The sequence below is a fragment of the Vidua macroura genome, chromosome 1 (genome assembly GCF_024509145.1).
Source record: "Vidua macroura isolate BioBank_ID:100142 chromosome 1, ASM2450914v1, whole genome shotgun sequence".
NCBI classification, from domain to species: domain Eukaryota; kingdom Metazoa; phylum Chordata; class Aves; order Passeriformes; family Viduidae; genus Vidua; species Vidua macroura.
Genome location: NC_071571.1, coordinates 117,353,862 through 117,376,222, shown reverse-complemented (window position 1 = coordinate 117,376,222; position 22,361 = coordinate 117,353,862). Strand labels below are relative to the sequence as shown.

The 22,361-nt window shown below is 35.8% G+C and overlaps 1 protein-coding gene across 1 annotated transcript in view; it reads right to left on the bottom strand.

The window, feature by feature from the left end:
• The window catches only part of RAB2A (RAB2A, member RAS oncogene family), a 42,877-nt gene that overhangs the window by 5,659 nt on the left and 14,857 nt on the right, over positions 1–22,361 (bottom strand). Inside the window, exons 3-6 of the mRNA XM_053977458.1 lie at positions 21,241–21,308; positions 11,652–11,734; positions 10,345–10,437; positions 6,721–6,832 (exon numbers count right to left, since the gene is read on the bottom strand). Coding sequence (XP_053833433.1) covers positions 6,721–6,832; positions 10,345–10,437; positions 11,652–11,734; positions 21,241–21,308 — 356 coding nt within the window. The remainder of the gene's footprint in view (positions 1–6,720; positions 6,833–10,344; positions 10,438–11,651; positions 11,735–21,240; positions 21,309–22,361) is intronic.

The following is a 22,361-nucleotide window of genomic DNA, read 5'->3' as shown; positions in this document are numbered from 1 at the left end:
ACCTGAGAACATCACTAAAACAGCAGTCTACCTGCTTTAAGACTATTTCATCAGATTTTGCCATTGCATACTAGTGCCCCAATTATCAAGGACAAAAAGGTGAACTTGGTAGAATTGACTTCTTCCAAAAATCTCTTTTAATACTGCATGTTCTCACTCTTATCTGGAACACGCAGTATACTATAAACTCTTAATTATTTATGGGCAGTTTATCCTATTTTCAGATTAACTGAGCCATAAATGCAGAAAGACAGGATGATTTCCCCTTAAATCCAGTTCAGATTTATTAGACCACATGCAGGGGACTGCAAGAACACAGCTGTAGCACCTCATACGCCAACTTGGATCCAGGTGCAGTTTAGCCACTTCCACGCAAGACCTCACCAGCAAGCCCACAAGGACTCAGCTGGCTGCCTACCAAGCCTACTGCACTTGCACTGTACATTCCTATAATACTGCTGCTACTAAAACACTAGACAAAAATACTTATGCCTTTCCATCCCAAATCAGGTCCACGTTCATTTTCACCACTCCAGGAGAGGCAGTGCTAGACTCACCCTGCATTTACAAATAATCACCTGAAAGATGGCAATGCCCTAGTACACAATACCTCTATTACTCATAAAAGGAAGTGAGAGACTTTTGCAAAATCAGTACATTAGACTTCCAAATATAAAAGTCCTTGACTACATTCTGGGAAATTCAAGAAAACAATGTACCTTCAGGAAAATGTCTACATTTAATGTTTAACTCTGTTAATTTTCTAAATCCAACTTACTGATGCTTTTTTGCATGAGACCACTGAATATAACTGTATCACAGCATTAAAAAAAGTTGTATACAAGTTATTCAGTGATTTGTTTTAATGGAACATGTGCTCATTATAACTAGGTTCCCAAATAATAGCAATATCCCTTCAAGGAAAAGTGCATTACTGTACAAGTGGGTGAGTCTTGCAAGATGTGATCTACCTGTTGTATCATGCCTGCACCTACTGCAAAGCCAACAAAAGAGGCTTTTAAATCACAATATATCAGTATATTATCACTTTAGATTATTTGTATAAGGAGTTTCCCAGATCATACTGCAACATGAGAATCAAGAAATCACATCTCACAATGCTTGCCCCAAAAAACTCCCCAAACAACCCAAAACTGCAACTACCAAATACTACGAATAGTGCATTTAAGGTAAATTAATCCTACAAACACTGAATATAGAATCAAATCAACTTCAACATTCATATCATCACACAAATGAACAAGTAATACAGTTTTACTACCCTTGAGAGAAATCCAGGAAGAATGAATTCTGTAACTGGTAAAAACAATACAAGAAACAGGTAAGGAAATAAGTTCCTGGTACCTCTGTCTCATGGAAGCTGTGTGCAGGAGTAATAATAAGCTAGGGACACCAGAATGTGAGTAGTAGAGCAGCTACATTTAGTTTTTACATGTAGATGTCAATAATGCCACTTGTCTTTCTCAGAAAGATATTGGCAGGACAACAATCTTAGGACTTTGCTATAAGCTGAACATAACAGGAAAAACTTGTAAACGAATCACTGATAGTTTTCAAAACTCAAGCCTTTACAAGTTCATCTTTGCCTATAATCAGGTACAAGAGCACATTCAGCACGGCCAGCTCGTGGAACATGCTGCCCTCTGGTGGCAATGTTAAAATTAAATTGAATGTGTGGAAATAAAAATTGGGCAATCATTATTTCCTGTATTCTTTCTTACAATTACATGAGGAAAGCTTAAAGGCTAAATATATCACGAATTCTAAAGCATGACCCAGCCAACTCCTAGAATTTCCTCCTCCTCCTCTCCAATTTCCTATCTTATCTTTTAGCAGTAAGATATGATATAGTTAGATTACTATTTAAGAATGCATTTGGAAATAGTAACAACATAGAAAACAAATGGATCTGTGCCTAAAGCATTCACCATCCAAGTGTGTAAGTGGCGCTGGACAGCCACTTCATAAAAGTGAGATTCCAAAGCTCTGAGCAGCTCTCTTATGCACCCACAGTAAGGCAATGCTTTTTACAGCTAAATGATTTTTCATTAAGAAGCCTAGCACACTAAAAGGGATGCAGAGGGGTTAATTATAAGCATAGTAAGGTGTTAAATAATGAACTCACACCCCAAAAAGCACTCCAACACATTTGCAACCTTATATTTGAAGTACAGGTGCAAAGACACAAACCAGAACTTGACAGCAATTTCTTTATGTTCCCATTGAGACACAATCTTTCTGACAAACTTCTTGAGCTGATACACATTACTAGAGCTCAAACTGATTTAATGAGTCCTGCAACTGTTGTTGAACAGTTACACAGGACAGAATAGTTGAGGGAAAAAAAGAAGATAAACCCCCCAGAACTAAGAATCCACTTCTCCAGGAATCTATAGGTCAGGCAGGCAGTATCATACACTTCATGCTCTTCTGTAGAGACTGAAACACTCAGTTAACTGACACCTTGTATTCTCATCATACCATGAGATGCCCAGAAGCCCCAAGAACCACGGCAGAGCCAGTGTTCCTTATTGTGAAGTTGGGGCACAATCCAAGGATTTTCCACAGGCAGCTAAAAGTTGTGTATCTTCATTACAGACAGGTAATGGCTGTAATGAAGAAATGAAACCCTTCTCCTTTCCTCAGCTGAACTGACAGAGGCTTCAACCCCATTTTCTCATGGGAGAAACTGGCTAAATGACAGCTTCACACAGCTGAAAGGTCACAGAACTTTGATTTCTAGGAACTTGAAGGAATACTGGTTTTGATACAAATTAAGATAAACCTTACTTTTGTGTGGGTAGTTTTTTTAAAGACTCATGACCTAGAAATCCTGCTCTTTTGCAAGTGCTAGTCAGATTACCTCTTGTGTGTTACTTTACTATGAAAATTATTAACATCCTGTGATTTTTAAGCTTTATTAACTAAATCTTTGCTCACTATATTACCATGTCAAACAACTGTTTGTTTCCCAGATGTTAGTTGTGTTCAGGGAGGGTTGGAAGGGAAATAAAACACTCTAAAAATCAGTTCAACTTTAGATGCCTATAAGAATCTAATCTTTCCATGAGATCTTCACTTTTACCCTTCAGAATATTACAAAAGGGCTTCTCCTTTCTCTTATCTGTGCCGCTGCTGAAGCTACAGGAGCATTAAATATTTGTTATTCATTTAAGCAAAAGTATGAAAGAAGCTGTCTGAAGACAAAATTAAGTTAAAATTGAAACAGAACCACGGAAAGACCATCAAGCTCCATGTAGCAGAAGTGCTCCATTGCTCAGTTAAAACCATGAGTCTATTCAGATTTAATCCTAAATAATGAATTCATTATTGCATTCTATTTATGTGCAGACAACTTGGAATAACACAAACAATGCTCTTAAGTTTGGCATAGGCAACCCCTCCATATGGGAAACAACTTACTAAAACCAACTCCCACACCAGGAGCCAGTGATACACTGGCACAACTCAAGTGAGACCAGCTTCTGAAAAGTGATGTTGTTTAGCACTGCTTTGACCAGCATCCAGAAAAATTCTGGCTTAGTATTGGTCACATCATGAATCATTATTAAAAGTAGCAGTCTGGAATGAAATAATAATGCACTAAGTTATTGTAGCTTCCCAAATACAGCTAGGTATCCTTACTTCCTGAGAATCAGTGCACATAAATGAATTCAAACCATTGATGTGGCAGGGACAAAGAGTTAAGCATCATGTGCTGTAGGGGAACTACATGGTCACCCTGAGGTCATGCTGGTGATTCTACTCCGTCCCTGCCCAAGCACTAAGCTCTCAGCAAATTCTGCACTGCAGGTTGCAGTAGTCACAAACAACTGCTGAACAACCAGTGAAAAAACTAATGTGATAAAATTGCTAATGTCTCTTGCAAATGAGACAAAACAAATTCTTATGTATTATGTGTTGCTTTATGAGAGGTCAGAAAGTAATGGATGTTATGATTAAAACACATGCAAACCTGCCCTGGGTTCAGACCCCAGACTTACGTGTGTACAAATAAAAAGCCTCCCAAGGGACAACACGGTGTTGTCTTAGAAAAAGTAAAAAAGTAACACTGAAGTCTGCAAACAGCATTTCAGAGTGCACATCACCCATCCACAATTCAACACAGTAGAGCAAATATGTTAACCAAGAGCAAAAGTTAACAAGATTCTACTGTGAGAAAGAGCAGTGTACACTTTGTCATGAATGGCTGTGGGCTAACTACAATCACCTTAGAAATCACTGAGAAAAAAAAAAAGAAGCACAAAAAGTCTAATATTTTGAAAGTTGATTACCTCTACAGCTTTAGACAGGCGCTCAAAGGAAATCAACAACAACCTCCTGTTTAAATAAATATGATACTGTTGAAGAGACTAGCATTAACTGTCCTTGCACTGCAGTCATATTATAAGCCCGTGCCTAACCTCCCTCCAGTACTCATTCTATCTTCTCAGTGACGCAGAAGCTCTTTTTACACAATCCCATTCCACATGTAAAATGATGATTTAACCCTGTGGTCACAGCGAATTCTTAGAAGTCTCCAAAGTAACTATGAAGGATCTACTTCCCACTCCCTGCCATCTATTACCTATTATGCAAACAGGGTGGAAACTTCTCCAACAGCCTTGCACAAAAGAAACAGCCAACAGGATGTTTTCCACTCCTTACCATCCATTTCTATTCAAGACATAAGTAATGAGACAATCCTGAAGAACATAATGAACAATTTTAAACTGTTTTAAGATCCAAGCACCAAAAACATCAGTGTACTGCTCCAGCTATGGACTTACTAATGTATTCCACAGTGGTGGAAATCAGGATTAAACAAGGGAAACAGCTTACAAAACCAGTACCAACAGAAGCTGATTTATTCATATAAAGAAACTGCAAGGGGTTAGGATTTTGCTTCTGTAGTTGTTAACTATTCTACATCATGCCACCTTTTTTGTGTTTACTGAGAACACCATTTAAGGAATGCACTTGACTGTCACTGGAAAGGATTATATCCTAAAGCTTTCCCACTAGAATTAGGAAGTCAGTACACATGGACATCACTCACACATATAACCACGAAGAGAGGATTCTATGTGAACTTTTTGATAAAGAAGGTCATGCTCATTTGCCTCCTGATAATCAGAGATGCATTAGATACTGGACAATTCATTCACCAGGATGTATTTTTTGATGCAAAAAGAGGTGATAATGTTAGAATCAAGTAGTAATGAATTCTGTGAAAGTCATCTGTAGTTTACTGCAACTTTTCAAAAATCTTAAATATTTTGTAACTAAAAGGCTTTACCAATAAAAGAATACCTCACTGGTCACACACCATTTTGAATTTAGAATAGTTTTGGAAATGAATAGTTTAGGATAGTTTTGGAAATGATGGATTATGTAGTATAAGAGGCTATGTCATTATAGGAAAGGTCAGTGTGGATGAACCCAGTATGGGCTTGAAAGACATGTGAAGCAATCTTTTTGCTGTATATAGCACTAGCATCTCAGCTGGAGCTCTTGGTCCACCACTGTACTTGTCTGGCTACAACACAGTTCCTCTACAACAGCCTACATGGTGCTGTGTTTGGATTTATGACTAAAACAGTGTTGATAACACACCAATGTTTTAGCTACTACGGAGTGTCAAGGTTTTCTGTTTCTTACACTGCCCTATCCTGACAGTGATTAGGCTTAGGGTAGGCAAAATCGTGGGGCACATAAACCAGCCAGGACAGCTGGTCAGAATTGGCCTGAGGGGTATTTCATATTATATGATATAATGCTCAAGAATAAAAACCAAAGAGTAGTCAAAGTTGCTGGTTCTCAGAGAAATGAAATTCAATTTGAAATTGAATTTGTTTGTACGAAGTTGTGAATGACTGCCTTTCTGTCACTCTTCATCCATCTCTTTGCTTAATTTTTAAAACTCTGTCTCAGACCCTGAGTTTTATCTTGCCTTGGCTCTTCTGGTTCTTCCCCCATCCTCCTGGACAGAAGCACTGAATGAGCTACTTGGTGGGTATTCAGTTGCAGCTGAGCTCAGCCCACCATGACTACCCTTCAAGAAAGGAATGTAGTAGACCAAGGTGAGAGATGCAAGAACTCACACGTGTTCAGAAATGTGAACTATAAGCCAAACTTGAAAAAACCCAAGTTCTTTGAAGTGGCAAGAACTAAAAAACTTATTCAAATACATAACAGACTACAGTAACCAAGGCAATGATCCCTTCAGCAGCTCTGTACAGGACAGAAATAGAAACTGTGTGCAAATTGAAGAAGATTCCTACTAGGTAGTAGAGAGTAAAGATGATGACAGTACAAATAGCAAAGCACTGCAAGAGATTGCTGTGAAGAGCCTTTAGCCAAGGTTACAGTGACATCTGCCAAGAATACCAATAGCTTGGCTTGCTTTGGACTAGCAAATCTATTCTAGCCTTACTTCTTAGATTTCACAGCAGACAGAAGTTCACCATTTCTCTGATCAAATACTTCAAAAAAAACCCACAAGTACACTAATGAGGAAGTCTCAGCAATATAATTAGTGCTGTGTAATCAATTACAACACAGACACTGTCTTTCTCATAATATAAAGAGTAGCTAATTCAAGTTAAGGAACCCAAAATCTAGAGTAATAGTATTTATACGAACAAGTCTAATTTAAATCAACTGTTTTGGTAAAAAGCCAGTGTTGAGCAAAGTTACCTCCTCTACATTGGAAGCAGTTTTGGCAGATGTCTCCATAAAGATAAGTCCATGTTCTCGTGCAAATGCTTCACCCTCCTCTTTCTTAACTTCTCGTCTAGATTCTAAATCACTAAGATAGAAGAAAAAAGAAAAGTTAAATTACATGGTCTAACATGTCCATATAAAGATTATTCTACACAGACATGCTTATAAGCCTGAGAAGCCAAGAGCCCCCACTAGAACTTGGGTATATAACTTGTCAAGCCTTTAAATAAAGTAGAATTACTGTAAGCCCTGCACTTACAGTATATGGAATAGCCACAGGAATCACACTTACTTGAGCTATACACTCTAGCTGACATAAATCTTATCAAAGACTTCATGAAATAACTTTCTACAGGATGAGTGTGTATTTATCTACCCTTTTCTTGAATACTAATTTTAGACATTTTACTTTCAGTATATATCACTCTCTTCTATTATATTATCTACCAATTCAATACTATAAAGCTGAGCTGATAAAGGAGTTTTATAAATGATTTATTAACATTAAACATTACTTAAAATATAAAGTTAATTTTTTCTATTCCATAGCAAAACTTCATACTGTCAATTTCTCTTCTGATAAAAAAACTTAAAAGCAGAATTAAGTTCTTTTGAACTACATTAGCTGTTCCCTCCCAGTAAGTTAGCATTTAGGTTGTGAAACTCCTGACCCTCCAGCAGCAAAAGAAATTGGAGTGACTGTTAGACAAGTTCTTGCTTCCTGCTTTCCAAGCAATTTAATTCAAAGTCAAATATTACCCAAAAAAGCAGAAAAAAACCCTCTTGGACTCGACAGCTAGAGACAAATCCATTTCTCTAAGTCATAGAGAAACAAGTATTTTACCCTTACTTTTTAAAGATTCTTTAAGAACAAGGAGTTCACAGTTTGTCCTTCTTTATATTACATATGCAGCAATAAAAATGATATACTTATTTCTGGTGTATAGATGTAAGATATATATTTCAATGAATTTTCATCTAAGTTGTACATGTATAAATATCTTCTTAGATACAAATTTTTAACTAAAGAGCATACAAATAGATATATTTAATGTGCAGTCAGTATACAAATAATATGCATCATGCTAGACTTCAGTGTTGCATTGTTGGCGACTTTGTAATTATACATACATTAAAATATATTTTAGTAGATACATATATTAAAAATACGTAATACTCACTGTGGCATCTATTTTGCAGCAAAGCAGGTTTTTGTAATTTTTAACTAAATGCTAGCTTAGATGAGTTACAGAGTCAATACAATTCAGCACATTATTTAAATATTAAAAAAAACTGAAGATAAGGATACAAGAAATATCTTCTCAAAACAATTTAAAAGTTGATGTTCATTATATTTAAGCACTCACAGTATTGGCTGACATTATCTTTTTCAACCTGAGCAATGTCTTTATTTGCTACTACCTTGCTACTCTCAAATGTACCTTTATTTATAACCTTGATTCACTACAGTGGTATCTCCATGACAGAACATAAACAAATAACTTTTTACTTGAAATAATGCAGTTGTATCAAAAACTGCAATGACAGCCCAATCAAAACTCAATACTGATACCTAAACATATTCTTAAAGATCTTTAACTGCTTCTACTAACCACAGTTGTCTTCCTCTCTCCATTCCAATAATTCGAAGCATTTGGTCTTACTAGATCAATATAGCTATGCTTTGTTCTGGAAAGAAGATTAAGTACAGTATTTGTAATGTTTTAACACTAGTATTTGTAATGTTTTCAACAAACAGCCATTATATTTCAAACTAAATTCTCAACACTCTTCAAATCTAGCAATAAGTCAGTACTACAAACTTATGTCAAGTGCACTTTTGGAAGTCATAAGAGCAGTATTTATTCCTTCAAAACTACTATGCTAGCATACACATTCGTCCTTCCACCCATCTGTAGACCTATGGTAGGGCATAAGAATGCCCTACCATAGGAACTCTTTCAGGATACTGCAATAAAATGAAGGAGTTTTCTTCCTGCCCTCTTTGAAAATAATATCCTTTAAAAAGTTTAAAATATTAACTCTTAATACTTTTAGTTCACGTGTCACCTTAATCTGTAACAATTTACAGTGCACATTTAAAGTATATTTATTGTTTGAAAAAACCTAGTTTTAACTGGGAATTACTGGACTAGCTGAAAGTAGCAAATCGGTCTGCATCTGCAGAATACAAGACATGAAAATTTAGTTTAACAGCTAAGAATAATCAGAAAGAGTTACAGATGTCAATTAAGTATGCAAACTTATCTCAAGTAAACACTACACTTTACTGTTTCTCTCAGTGCCATATTTTTACTCACACAAGTATAAAAACAGTTGGTCAGGGCCATCACGGGTTTACCAAAGCTTCATTTAATAAAACAAGATTACATTTTTTTATATTAATTTTTCAATATTATGCTTGACACATTTCTCAATTAAAAATAAAGTTGTTAGTAATTTACCAGATAATGTGAAAAAAACTGATAAACTTCACAATTACTTAATATATACCATGGTTTTCAGGAGGAGGTAGAGGGTGTTGGGGCAATGGGGGAAAACAGGGGGAAGAAGAAGAAAATAAAAGTTCAACAGGCCCGAATAGCAAACTCAGACTCACTATCACAAAGCTGCTTCTCAGCAGCATCTAAGAAATGATGTGGCTTCTCATGAAATTTTCAGGGGTGTGCATACACACCATTATTTCAACTGGCACCTTTACCTTCAAGAATTACTGAGGCATGGACACAAGTTCTAGTCAATTACACAAAGGCCCATAATAAACAGGTTATTAAATTCTAAGCTGATGCTTTTTATATTTTGGAAAAATTCTGTAACCGGAAAAAAAAAAAATAGATATGATGCTATAATTCACTGGATCAAGAACTACAAGAATTACAGATAATACATTCACTGATTAGTTTTTATTAAGACTTTCACTACCAAGTCTCAGCATCAACAGGGAATAATATTATCATTTTAGACAGTGTAGCTGATGAGAAGACCAAGTAAGTGAATTTACCAGGAAACTGTGAAAAAGCATTCTCTAACCCCAGTCCCAACTAAAAGGTACAGAATATGGAAGAGGCTTGTAAATCAGAAATGTCTCAATGCACTTCTTACATTTGAGAGAAGTTTTTGATGAGAGTCTTATTCTACAGGCTTTTTTTTAAAATGACATCTTCTCTGATGTGATACTTAACCAAAAACTAAAGCACTTTAGAACACCTCAAATTAGGAATCATATTCTCTTTGTAAGGGAGAGACCTAGGTGTTTCTAATCGATGATTCCAGAAACAAAACAGCATAATTGAAAGTAACTAATTTAATCCATTGCTTCACACATTTGCAATCAATCCCCTGGAGTAAAATTACTTCTAAAACAGATATTCAGAATATAACGTAATTGATCCATGTGCTGCACATTGTATTAGTCTAACTAAACTAAGAAAGGTTTTAGGCTCACACAGAATTATGCACAGTAACAGAAGGGAATTTGAAGTTAACATATTGCCTACAAATAAGAAAACCAAAAAGCTGCAATACAGAGAAGTTAAATCTTTCCCTCTTACAAAATCATAGCCAATGAAATTTTACCTTTTGTTTCCAATAAGCATTATAACCATGTTGGAATTGGAATGCTGGCGAGCATCTTCTAACCAAGTTGTCAAGTGGTTGAAAGTGTCCCTCCTAAGTATAGAAGACAATGAACATTAAAAGCAGTATTTTAAGAAATCTTTCCCCTGTTAGTCCACTTTTCTACTTGAATAACCACTCATTTATTAGTGCACATGCTCTAGGGATAAAAGCTAGTAATCCCTTCGTGAGAGGGAGAATGGGCAAACAAAAATTTAGCAAACAAGCAGTGTTAATGAACTCTGCCTAAAAAAGTAATTGAAAACATGTTTGCTACAAAGAATAAAAAGGATTCTTAGAACATTAAGAATCTGTAATTTTATACACATATAAAAACGGAACAGAATTTTAAAAGTACCCATCAGCTTCACCGAAGCCAAACAACAGCACAAATAAACACATACTCATATAATAATATTTGCTTTACTGAAAGCAGAAAAGCAGAAAATAGTTGATAATTTTTATGTGAGTTTATAAGCTGAATACTAAATTTAGCAGTAAAATCTTTTAAAGAGAGGTACATGAATGCAACACACTACCGTTTCTACAGAAGGTGTAAACTAAGTAATAAATCCCATACTTGTAGAGTGGTTTTAAGATATTGTATTTTATTTATTAATCAAAGATTCATTTGCTGGAAATCCAAAGGAAATTATACATTACTTCTTGATACTTAAATGTAAAAAGGGAACAATAGGAGAAATATCTAGGAAATCTCCAGTACAAGTGGTTGCTCAATGCAACAACAAGAGCCAAGACCCACAAAAGGAGGCAGACAACTTAATAGGACTTTGGAGCTTGAACATTTTCATAAACCAGCCAGAGTACCCACAGTTTTACAGATAAATTGCATAGAGATACTTTATTTGATATAGCAGGGAAACTTCAGTAACTTCTGATCAGCTACTAAAAAAGTATCAGATTAAGACCTGTATTTTCCAAACCTCATAAACACTAGAAAGGAATTAATTAAATATTTTCAGATATTTCTCAGTAAAGGTAATCCAGAGGTTGATGGTTAATAGTTTATAAAATTATTTTATTTCATTCTTCCTGAGATTTTATGCATGCTTTCTCAACTACCATACAGAGAAAACAGAAGTATATAGTTACATATGCTATAGCTTATTAGAGCACTTAAAGTTGACACAATGTTAGATTACCAGTATCTATACAAAAAGCTAAATTAGATAAGACACTTAGCACTACTGTACACCATAGCACAATTCTACAAAGACATATCATTGTAATCCAGTTGGTATTCTCACCTTGTAATGTCATACACTAGCAAAGCCCCTGCAGCCCCTCTGTAGTATGATCTTGTGATGGAACGGAAGGACTCCTGCCCTGCCTGTAGAACACAAAGTTTCATTACTTCATATCTAATACTTATTTTTTGTTCCTGAAAACCATGAACTTAGAATCACAGGGTCATAGAAGTCTACTTTTAAGAGATGGGGATAAGGAAGAGTATGGATGGGAAATCAGAAAGGGGACAACGGGAGACAAAGTCTCCAACAGCAGCAAGAGAAGGCACATAGGGAGAAGACACCAACTACAGCACAGTGCTGTTAAAAAAGAAAAAAAAAAATCGGAACAAGACCTCTAAACCTTTTTTGGCAATCCCTGACAACCCAATTTACTGAATGGCTTCACAATACATGAATCATTATTAGAGCACAGAATGGACTCCTAGCAACTAAGCTCTGAAGACAAATTTGAAAGGAAGCAAATAACCCAGAGCTTCACATTTGAATTCAATAACCCACTCCCTGGGGCAGCTGTTGACACTAGAATAAATAAAGTCCATTGTAAATAAATGATGAATGACATCTTTACGCCCACCATCTGCTGGTGTAAAGGTTGTTGGAAGGCCAAGGATGCAGATTTTATCCGTTATATCATAAACTGCAGCCAGCTTTCAACAGTCTTCAGATGGAATTCTTTCAGTAATCATTTTATTAAGAAAAAACAGAAAATGGTTGTGAATTCAATTTTACACAATTGTGCTCCACAGTTAATCAATTTCCTCTGTACTTGATAAATAATGCTTGTCAAAGCAGCTACAAGATGCAAGAGTCATCTTCATATACACTGTGAAAAACTTCAGAGTCTACATAAAATAGACAATTCTCACAGAAAGGTATTCTTAAAAATCTCAGCACCTAAAAGAACATGCTCAAAAGAATACAGTCCTGAAAAATAAATATTCATGGTTGCAGATCTTGAGCTCTTCATGCTCATGTTTTTCAGAAGAGCTATCTAGCACTTGACACTTGCTAGAAGAAATATTTACTTCTAATATTTAGCAATAACAGATGTTTTAGCATAATTCAAAGATAACACAGAACATGCTTAAGAAATTCTACTGCTGAAAAAACCCCTATGTGCAGTAAATCTGTAGAATGATAGGAAATTGCCCTGATTTAAAAACATTAAACAGAAGAATGAAATATTTATCAAATACAAGGAACCCTTCAGGCATGCCTACGAAATTAGTATATGAAAAATTTTTTCTTCTCACAGTTACTGTACTTTTCTTAATACTACATCTTCTTGAATTCAAAGAGAACTTGATCTAGATATTGTCACTCAACAAGAACAGTGGCAAAACAAGTTTAGATGTGTTCAGTCTTCAGAAAGCATCCTTATCTTCCAGAATAAACAATAACTTCTATTTAAGAAAACATTTTATCTTAGCCATTCCAGTGGAAACAGTTATAAAATACAGTACAACACAACAGTTTCAACACCATTAGAATACACTCATATTTGCTCTTGGCCAAGAGTCCAAGTACCTCTTCATGTAAACTTTGGTAATAGAACACAGACAACCAGTAGAATATACCAAGAAATAGTAAAAAAACCAAATAACAAACAGTTTTTTTAGTGTAATACCTGGTTTCCTACATAGAAATTCAAGTAAGCTTTACCACCTTTTCTTGGTGTGGTGATTAGCTCAAGTGGATGGTAGATAAATGAAACATTTCCCTGCTAAACAGACAACTAACTTACTGTTACCAGGGTATTCCATACATTGCCTAAAATTACACATGACCTGGACTTCACCTAACACATTAAGATTGCCTGTTACACCTTCATAAATTCCATCCTGACATGTGAAATTGTTCATCTCCCTGAGTAAATTAATCATGGTCAAGCAACATTGTCAGAGGTTCTAGCAGAGCTCACAAACATGTATGAATTGTGAATTCTTAAAAGAATCACTTACCCAAGTTCAGTATATAAATACTGAAACTACTGTATTAATTTTAATTGTGTCTCACTTGACAATGGTGAAATTTAAGTATCACTGCTTCCTTAAGGAAAGGGTAGAAAATGGTACCTCCTTTGGTGAAGCGATCACATTTTCCATATAGCAATAATTAATTTATGCTTACATCTACCAATGGACAACACAAACTCAATTCCCATTCATTCTAAGCAAAAGAATACTAAGTTTCTGTAAAGAAGCTCCACGATACTAATATTTATCTATAACATAAAAATGTATTATATCATAGAAACCCCTTATATATAAAATTTACTGGCTACTTTAACAGTATCATTCTGAATGAGATCTAGAAGGTCAATATAGAAGGTCAAATATAGGGTTAGGCATGTAGCATACATTCCACAGCTTTTTTTTTTTTTAAAGCATCATTGTTATTTTACTTCTTCATCTGAAAGTTTTCTCTGTCCACTTCTTTTTTCCAAGGGGGACAAGCTATTTCAAAAGTCAAAAGAAGTCAAAACTGAAAGAAAGTGTAGGCTATTAGCCAAAACTGACTTAAACCACAAGTGTACTATAACTATAGTTTATCAGTCTTACAAAGAAGGACCTACCCAAGTTTAGCTGCTTGTTACAAGGAGTAACAGATAGAAGCAGCAGTATAGAAGTTCAGTATAAATTAAAATCAGCTTCAATACCAGCCAAAGGTCCTTTATCTTAAGTATAATTTTGTTGTTACCATCCCCTTCATGTTCTTGCAAAATTCAGCACTTTTATCTCTCTTCCATATTAAAAAGTTTTTTTCTCACAGAACAGTTGAGGTGGGAAAAGGACCTCTGTAGGTCCCCTATTCCAACCTCCCTGGCTTAAGTAGGGTCATTCAAAGCAGATTGCTGAGTTCCACATCAAGATGGTGGGGGAGGGAGGGGGCTGTGGTGTTAAGGAAGAGTAGGGGCAATAGTCAGGAAACAAATGGTAAACAGGGTATCTGCCAAGGCCATATTACATCCAGTACAGGTGACACAAGCTTTTGCTCCATGACAATTCCAGGATATACCCACTGTCAGAGTGACACTGCAGTGGAAATGGGAAGATGGAGGATGTTTCTGGTAACAGCCAGACCTGACAGCCACTTCACACAGAAACTCCAGCTCAGACATGGCTGCCTGCAGGAACCTAGAACATGCATCCTTCTCTCTTCAGAGAAACAGGTGCTAGGTCTGACATGAGTAATTCACTAATCGTGAAAAAATGTGAGCCTCTGATAAGCCAGAAATGTTTTAAATGCTAAATAACATTCTTTTTTGGCTCTTTTCTACTCTGTAAGCTTTTACAATGCATACCATAATGGTTCACAGAAACAAGCAAACTTTCTGATAGCAGACTTGTCTATATAGACGTAGTTCTAGAAGTCATAGGTCTTCAAGCAAGTACAAAAATCTTCATCCCTGCTTCAACTGCACAGACATATAGCCCATGTGTTTTTCAAAGTATACTTCAGTATAGAGACCAAAACACAGTTTGAAAATAACAATGTAAGCAGAACATGAAGCATTATCAATCACCTCAGGTCACTAAGATACATGGAGATTTAGGAGCTGTACTACAGTTTTCAGGAACATTTAAGCTATGCAACTGTTATCATGGACACAGTATCTCTGGCATATTTTTAAAAATACTCCAAATGTTACTATTCCCACAGAAAATCTTGGTGTCATTTCCAAGTATTCAGTGTAGTTGCATCAGTTGCAAAATACTCAGGCAAGCCTTTGTTTTCAAAAAGAGCTACTTGTAAGTCCCTTAACTGCATACTTTGAATCTATAAACTAAGGGGGAAAATGAAAAGAGCCATAATGCAGGACAAGAAAGTAGTTAAAAAACTAGCATCCACAACAGAGTATCTCCCTAGAAAACAATTCATTAATTTTGCTGAATTCTCTATTCTCTATGCTGAAGAATTTGTAAAGTTTCTTCAAGAACCAAGTTATCTGAGAATGTCCCAGCAGGTCTTCAGCATCCTAGCTGACCAATAGTTTTTTTATCAGGAGGGAATGTTATAGTACACATTCACATGCAATATGAGAACTACAACACACCTAGCTAGTGGCTCTAGATTCCCTCACTCTGAAAACAGATATGCATGTGGTATGTTCAAAACTGGTGACAGAACATTTCATTCACATTGGGAATTATTATTTACATGTTTACACTTTCCTACATTACAAAGAAGACTAAGAAGACATCTAAGAAATAACCAATTTGCAAGTGTCACACCACATGTGCCAGCTGCCAGCTGGGAACTACTCCACGAAGTTGATCCCTGGAATAAAATGTTCCAGAAAGAAAGAGGAGCAATACATACCTTTAAATATAGTTTTGGAAGTTATAAATACATCAACAGCCTCTTAGTCACATGTCAACTTGTTTATACAAATGCATTAATCTTTCTTGCAATCATGTCTCCAATCCAGAAAAAAAAAGAATTTTAAGGTGATTTACTAGCATGTAGGACAAATAGACACAGAGGCAGTGTAAAAATAAAAATTAACCCCTGCTGTTTCCAGCAAAGACATTCCCAAACAAAAACAGAACTAAAAATGCTTATGAAGAAGAATCTATCATAATATATAAAAGTCTCAGAATTTATGTGATGGATTTAGCCAAGTTACAGGTTGCTTGAGAATAACTCTGTCAGCATGCAGTAAGAACTGAAATTTCAAGAGGACTAAAGATCTCCAAGGATTAAACTGTACATATGTCTAAATACAGGTAATTTGTACATCTGCTTTTTCTTCTGCTGGTGTTGAATAAATGCTACTTAGATGGCCAAAGCAATTCCCAACACATCACAGAAACAAAGCTTTAGCCTTCTATTATCAGAAATACACTTAAAACTTGAAAGAAACTGTGTTTGAAACTTTAGTTTCTAAGTAGCAACCCTCACTAAAATAGGAGTTCTACTGTGCAAAAAAGTGATTCACACTCTTCCCATTTAAGGCCTTATCTTAAGCAAGAGCTTGCTCTTGTAGAAATCTTGTGATTATTGTAGAAAGCATGGATAAACTGCCAAGAAATAAAAAAACAACTCAGAAAATAACATGCCAATACTATAGTATTTCAATAACCAAATACATTTAAGCACGACAAAGGTTCATGAACACTAAGCTAGAAAGCATATCAAGTTGCCTCAGCTTCCTAAAGTGACATCATGGGTGTGAACAGTAACTTAAACTACTGGCACTGAAGTTCAGATGATGGTCGTATTAAACAAACAGCAACAGGAATAACTATTAAACAGACAGCTCTCCCTGCCTCACCCTTCAATCCATGGATCCAGAAATAAGTTAATCCTCCCACGTGGCAGCAAACACAGTCTGTGACTGATGATCAGACTAGTTTCAGAAACTAAAGTAGATTCTCTCTAAGTTCTTCCTGTAACTTCACAGCAGCAGTGTAACAGAGGGCCAGGAGATGCAGCAATATGCATGCAGGTACCATGGTTAAAGAGTGAAATTAGTAAAAATGTAGTAAAAGAATACACCAACTGTCCATAAACATATGAGTATGCTCTGACTACTAAAGCAAGTAGAAAACATCATGAAATAAACAGTAAAGAGCTCTTGGGGCTGAATCCTACATCCTAGTAATTGTCAGACACTAGGATGAATATTCATTTAATGAATGAAGAGAATTTTATTTGGTTCTAATAGATCCAAACCAATTGCAAACACAAGAAAAATATCTTAATTTTCAAGAAGAATTAATATATTCAGAAAATTTAAAGGGAAACACGCCTTTAACAATTATGCCTCCAGTCTTCCACTAACATGCTTCTTTATAAAAGCTCTCAACTACTAGAAAACACTATAAATTCAATTAAAAAGTACATTTGTATGGAAATCAAGAAATTATTTGAAATTAGTTTATAAAAACCAATTATTTCAGATATTTAGTCTGTTTAAGCAGGACTAAGGTGCTGTATGAATTAACATTTTTAAATCATGAATTTCTATGAAATAAAGCTGAAATAGATACTAAAAATATAGTATTCATGTACACAGGAAAAGTTCATAGTCATATTAATTTAGAGAACATCAGCCTTTCTTAGTGTCACCACAGATCTCTCCTACTGCAGTGTCTGACAAATATCCTCTTTCAATTACTGCTTATTTTTCCTCATCAACAATGACTTGTTAGTAACAGTCAATGCAATACAGAACATCCCCCTCAAAGACAAAACCAAGGCCACTGACTCAGCCTGGTAACAAGCCCAGTTATTTCTCTACAACAATGAACTTTTTCTGAAGAGAAGCAATTTTAATATTTCTTAGTGTTATGCTGCTGCCTCAAGACAACCAACCTTATCTACACAGTTCATTTAAACTAAAAAAGCTTAACAGCTTCCAGGACAGTCATTTTAATCCCTACTAGCTGCTGTAAAATCACTTCTAGTTCTCTAAAAGTTACGTGTGCAGCTGACACTAGCTCAAATACCACACTTCCACAAAAGACTTGCTGAATTTATCATAATAATATGATAATGGTATGATAAATGGCAATTACCAACTAAGCAGTTTGGACAAAAGTATTTCTCAGTCCATTCAACTACTGGAAGCCATTACTAACACTAAAGATGCAAGAGAAGAAATAATCTAGATACTAAAGACACACAAACAATTAATTTGGTCCAACACCTCATCCTTACAGACCTAGAAACACTGAAAAGGAATAGTGAAACCCAAAGACTCAGAGCTAAACACCTGGGCATGCCACAGCACTCACAGCAGCAAGCTTGCAGAGCCCAGCACTGGGGAGATCCAGAACAGCCTGCAGCTGGGAGAGAACAACGAACAACAGGACACTATTTGCTTGTGCAGACAGCAGTAGAGCTGAGACTGCTACACATCACATTAAGAATGCAAAGGCCACGCTGAGTATCTTTCACAGAACGTATATTTTTGTTTGTGGGGATTTTGGGGGAGGAGGGGGCTGGGCCTAGGTGCGTTTTAGCATCAGACTAGTTTTACTAGACTACCACCTCACAGGACCAAATACTGGACTACAATTTCTAACAGGCATACATGCATCCCTTAAGCATATCTTCCAGTCTGGCCTCATTCAAAAGGAATTCAGTTTGTGTACTGTCACATGGAAAACTGACTGCAGTTAACAGAATTAACTTCTGTAACATGCTCCTAAGCCAAACTAGGATGATAATGAAAAAGTAAAATATTCTTGAGTTATCACACAAGAAGGACACACAAACCAATCTCACAGACATGCAACAGTGTAAGCTTCAGCTGTCCCTGTAAGGTGCAACACACTCCTGCAGCGAGATATGCTGCAGCTTCCAGGTGTTCCCACTACTACAACAGGGCTTGCCTTGAGGCTGCAGTGATCTGCTGAAGACAACACAAAATGAGCACTGTTGCACAGAAATATCTGGCCAGAAAAACCTGAATTTTAGAGTTTCTCTTAAGCAAGCAAGTTCATTGTTAAGCAATCCACACAAATTTTATCGAGTTCTCCACTTCTTATGCCTCTGCTCAGGATGCATCCTGTTCAGTGATGGATTAAAAGCAGATGTATAAGGCTAGCACCAAATAAGAGTAGGGCTAGTGCCGTGACTCAGTAAGCACCAACCAAAACCATAAATAGTTCATGCGTTTCCTTAGCAACAGGTGTAAAATGAACCCCCCCTCATCAAACAGAAGTTGTTACAGCTTAATAAATATAGAGATAGCATGAGTAACAGCTACCAGTTTTGGCTAACAGAAAACAAAAAAATACTCACTGCAGATAGAACACAGTAACCATAATAATTATGGACATTTGTGTACCTTAACACTCATAAGTAAAATATCTCTTGAGAATTACCTCATCATGTTTCTTATTTTTGTTATTCCTTCAACATCTTTGTACCCAAGATCAGAAATGATACAGTGGAATTCAGATTCCATGCTGACAAACCAAGACTGGATTAGAACAGCAATATCCTGTGTTTTAAAAATCACATTGCATACAGTTAAACTTTTAACTAAGGCCAGTATACTGTCATTCACTACATACAACTTATAAATTATTAAGTACATTGCATACAGCCTACTCAGTGTAAAGCTTTCAATTATTATTTTTAATTTATGTATGATATACTTAAGAAGCTAGCTAGAAAAAACTCCCTGCTCAAATAAAGTTTATAAATTATTGTCAAAAGCACTTGGGTTGCCATTTTGGCTGGACAATTTGCATGCATTCAAGACAACAACCAGACTGCAAAGAGCCACTGAAGTCAGAGGCACCAGGAAAAGCATGATCTACTGAAACACAGCTGAAGTTCATGTGTTATCTAAGGAGATTAACAGAATCAGTTCCAAAGCCAGTGAAAGACAGTAGTAAAATTAGTACTTCTGCCTACAGACAATCTGCCCCAATTTTAGAAAACAAGGACCAATATAGATATGTAGTCACATGGTCACACTGTATACTAAGGGTTTGATTATAAAGCTACTTTTTATGCAGAGATTTGCTTCTTTATTGAACTTAGAAATACTCAGCCACCTTGGTAGTCTGCAATCCATGACTATAATAGCAAAAATGCCCAGAGCAGAAAAAGCCTAAAGTAAGCTGGCCATATCTTTCTATGCCTTTTTCTTAGACCTTCAAATGAGGCACAGGTGTTAGGTGCCATTTCAAGTAAAGAACCTGTAAAATAGGTAAGATCTTACCTATGAAGTTCACTGAAATATTACATTTATTTACATTTTTATACACACATGCACATATGTAGACATGCATATATAAATGTATGTCCCTCCACTGATTTGCTGTGCCAAGCACACACACGAGGCTAGGGATGGCATACCTGTCATTTTCTAAAGGTATCCTACAATGCTTTTAGAAAAGGAAACAGGCAACTCAGTCTTAGGGAACACTCAAATACATTTAAAAGATATAGCTACGAGTATGAACATCTTAAACCTACTTCATCACAAGTGCAGACAGTGATGCTGACTGCTTTATAGTAAAGTGACTGACAACACAAGAATAGCCAATATATGTTCTTAACCTGAACCCCCTCAAATGTCAAAGTCTGAATTTTGGAAGGTGTTTTGAAACTTAAAGCATTTACCAGTCCTTTCCTGACTGAAATATTTAGTGTTTTGAACTTGCGTTTTTAAGTCTTCTATGAAAAGTGAGCCATGTGTTTTCTTCTACCTTGGAAATGCAAACATTTCCTCTAGAGAACTCTTGATTAATGATACCAGACACATCACAACAGGATTCAAAATAGGATTTTGTCTTTACCAAATCTTGCATGAATGCACAAAGAAAGATTGTTTAAAGAAATTGAAGTTCTTGGTAATACAGAAGACTTTCACCAAATAGTGAGGCAGTATTCCAGTCTTATAAATCTGACAAAGCTGGGAAAGTTACAGTGCAAATGCCAAACAATATATCACAAAAAAAAAAGGACATATTAGCAAATTTTTAACTTCATAGAAACTAAAGAAAGCTGGAAGACAAAGTACACAGTCTATGAATGCTGATGATAGAGAGCTTATCCAGAATAGAGGAAAAGCTAGTGGAACAATATGTTTAAACAATTTTAATGATTTATTACTTACCGTATCCCATATCTGAAGCTTTATCTGTTTTCCATCAATAGTTATCATTCGAGCCCCAAATTCTACACCTGAACAGATTTTACAAAAGATTACATTATTAGCACATATCAGAAAGAAGAATGTCAAGTACTATGAAAGCAAGAACAAAAGTTTAAGTTCAGACAATGTCGTAGGAAAATAATCTCTTTCACAACCTGCTTTTAGCCAATTTTCAAGCCGCTTGAAAGAGCTTTCTAGAAGAAAGGTAACTGTTACTGTCCAAGTGTCTGGGATATATTTCCAACAAAGTTTTCCAAACCACTTATTAGCTCTAGATTAAAGGGAGAAACACACCCCTTTGAATGTAAACAGGAAATTGAAGAGTCACAGTTATTTTAACACTCTACCAATGATAAATTGCTGGGGCCAGTTTAGAAGAAATGAAACCTACAATTCCTTATCAATAAAAGAATCTATTAAGGGAGCATACAAAGTCACCTACAAAAAGATAAATTTTATTACTGTATTAATTGAAATCCACCTGTCTTTATGAAAAAAAAACTACTTCCAAAATTCTAGCTAGTTAAAGAACAAGTTTTATAACTGAGGGGGAAAAAAAGTATGTTCCAAATAAATAAAAGTGACTTATTCAGTGAAAAATTCAGCCTTCTATACCATTACTAAAGCACTTTTGAGATCATTAACAAAATCAAGTATAAATTGAGGCTATTAATGCAGCAGTTAAAATCTAACACATGGCTAGAGATAGTGGACATATTTAAAGACTATCAAGTTTCCATTAATCTATAACCATTATTAAAAAAAAAATACTGATCTGCTAGCTGACATTTTGCTGAAATTGGTCATTATCTAGACATGGACGCAAGACTTTATTATGCAGCCCTAAGTTGAAATATTTCAATTGTCTCTTCAAGAGCTTGCTTAGAATATTTGAGGGTGTGATTTTGCTTCTTGCAGAATGACTTTCAGGGAAAAGGGCAGAGTTCCCCAACATGATATTGGAGTCAAATAAAAGCCATTGGCCAAAGACCCCTCTACTCTATAGCAACCAAATAATTTGCAGCAACTGTATGCAAAGAAATTGAAAGAATGGAAGTGGAGAGGCAGCAAGGAGGAAGTAG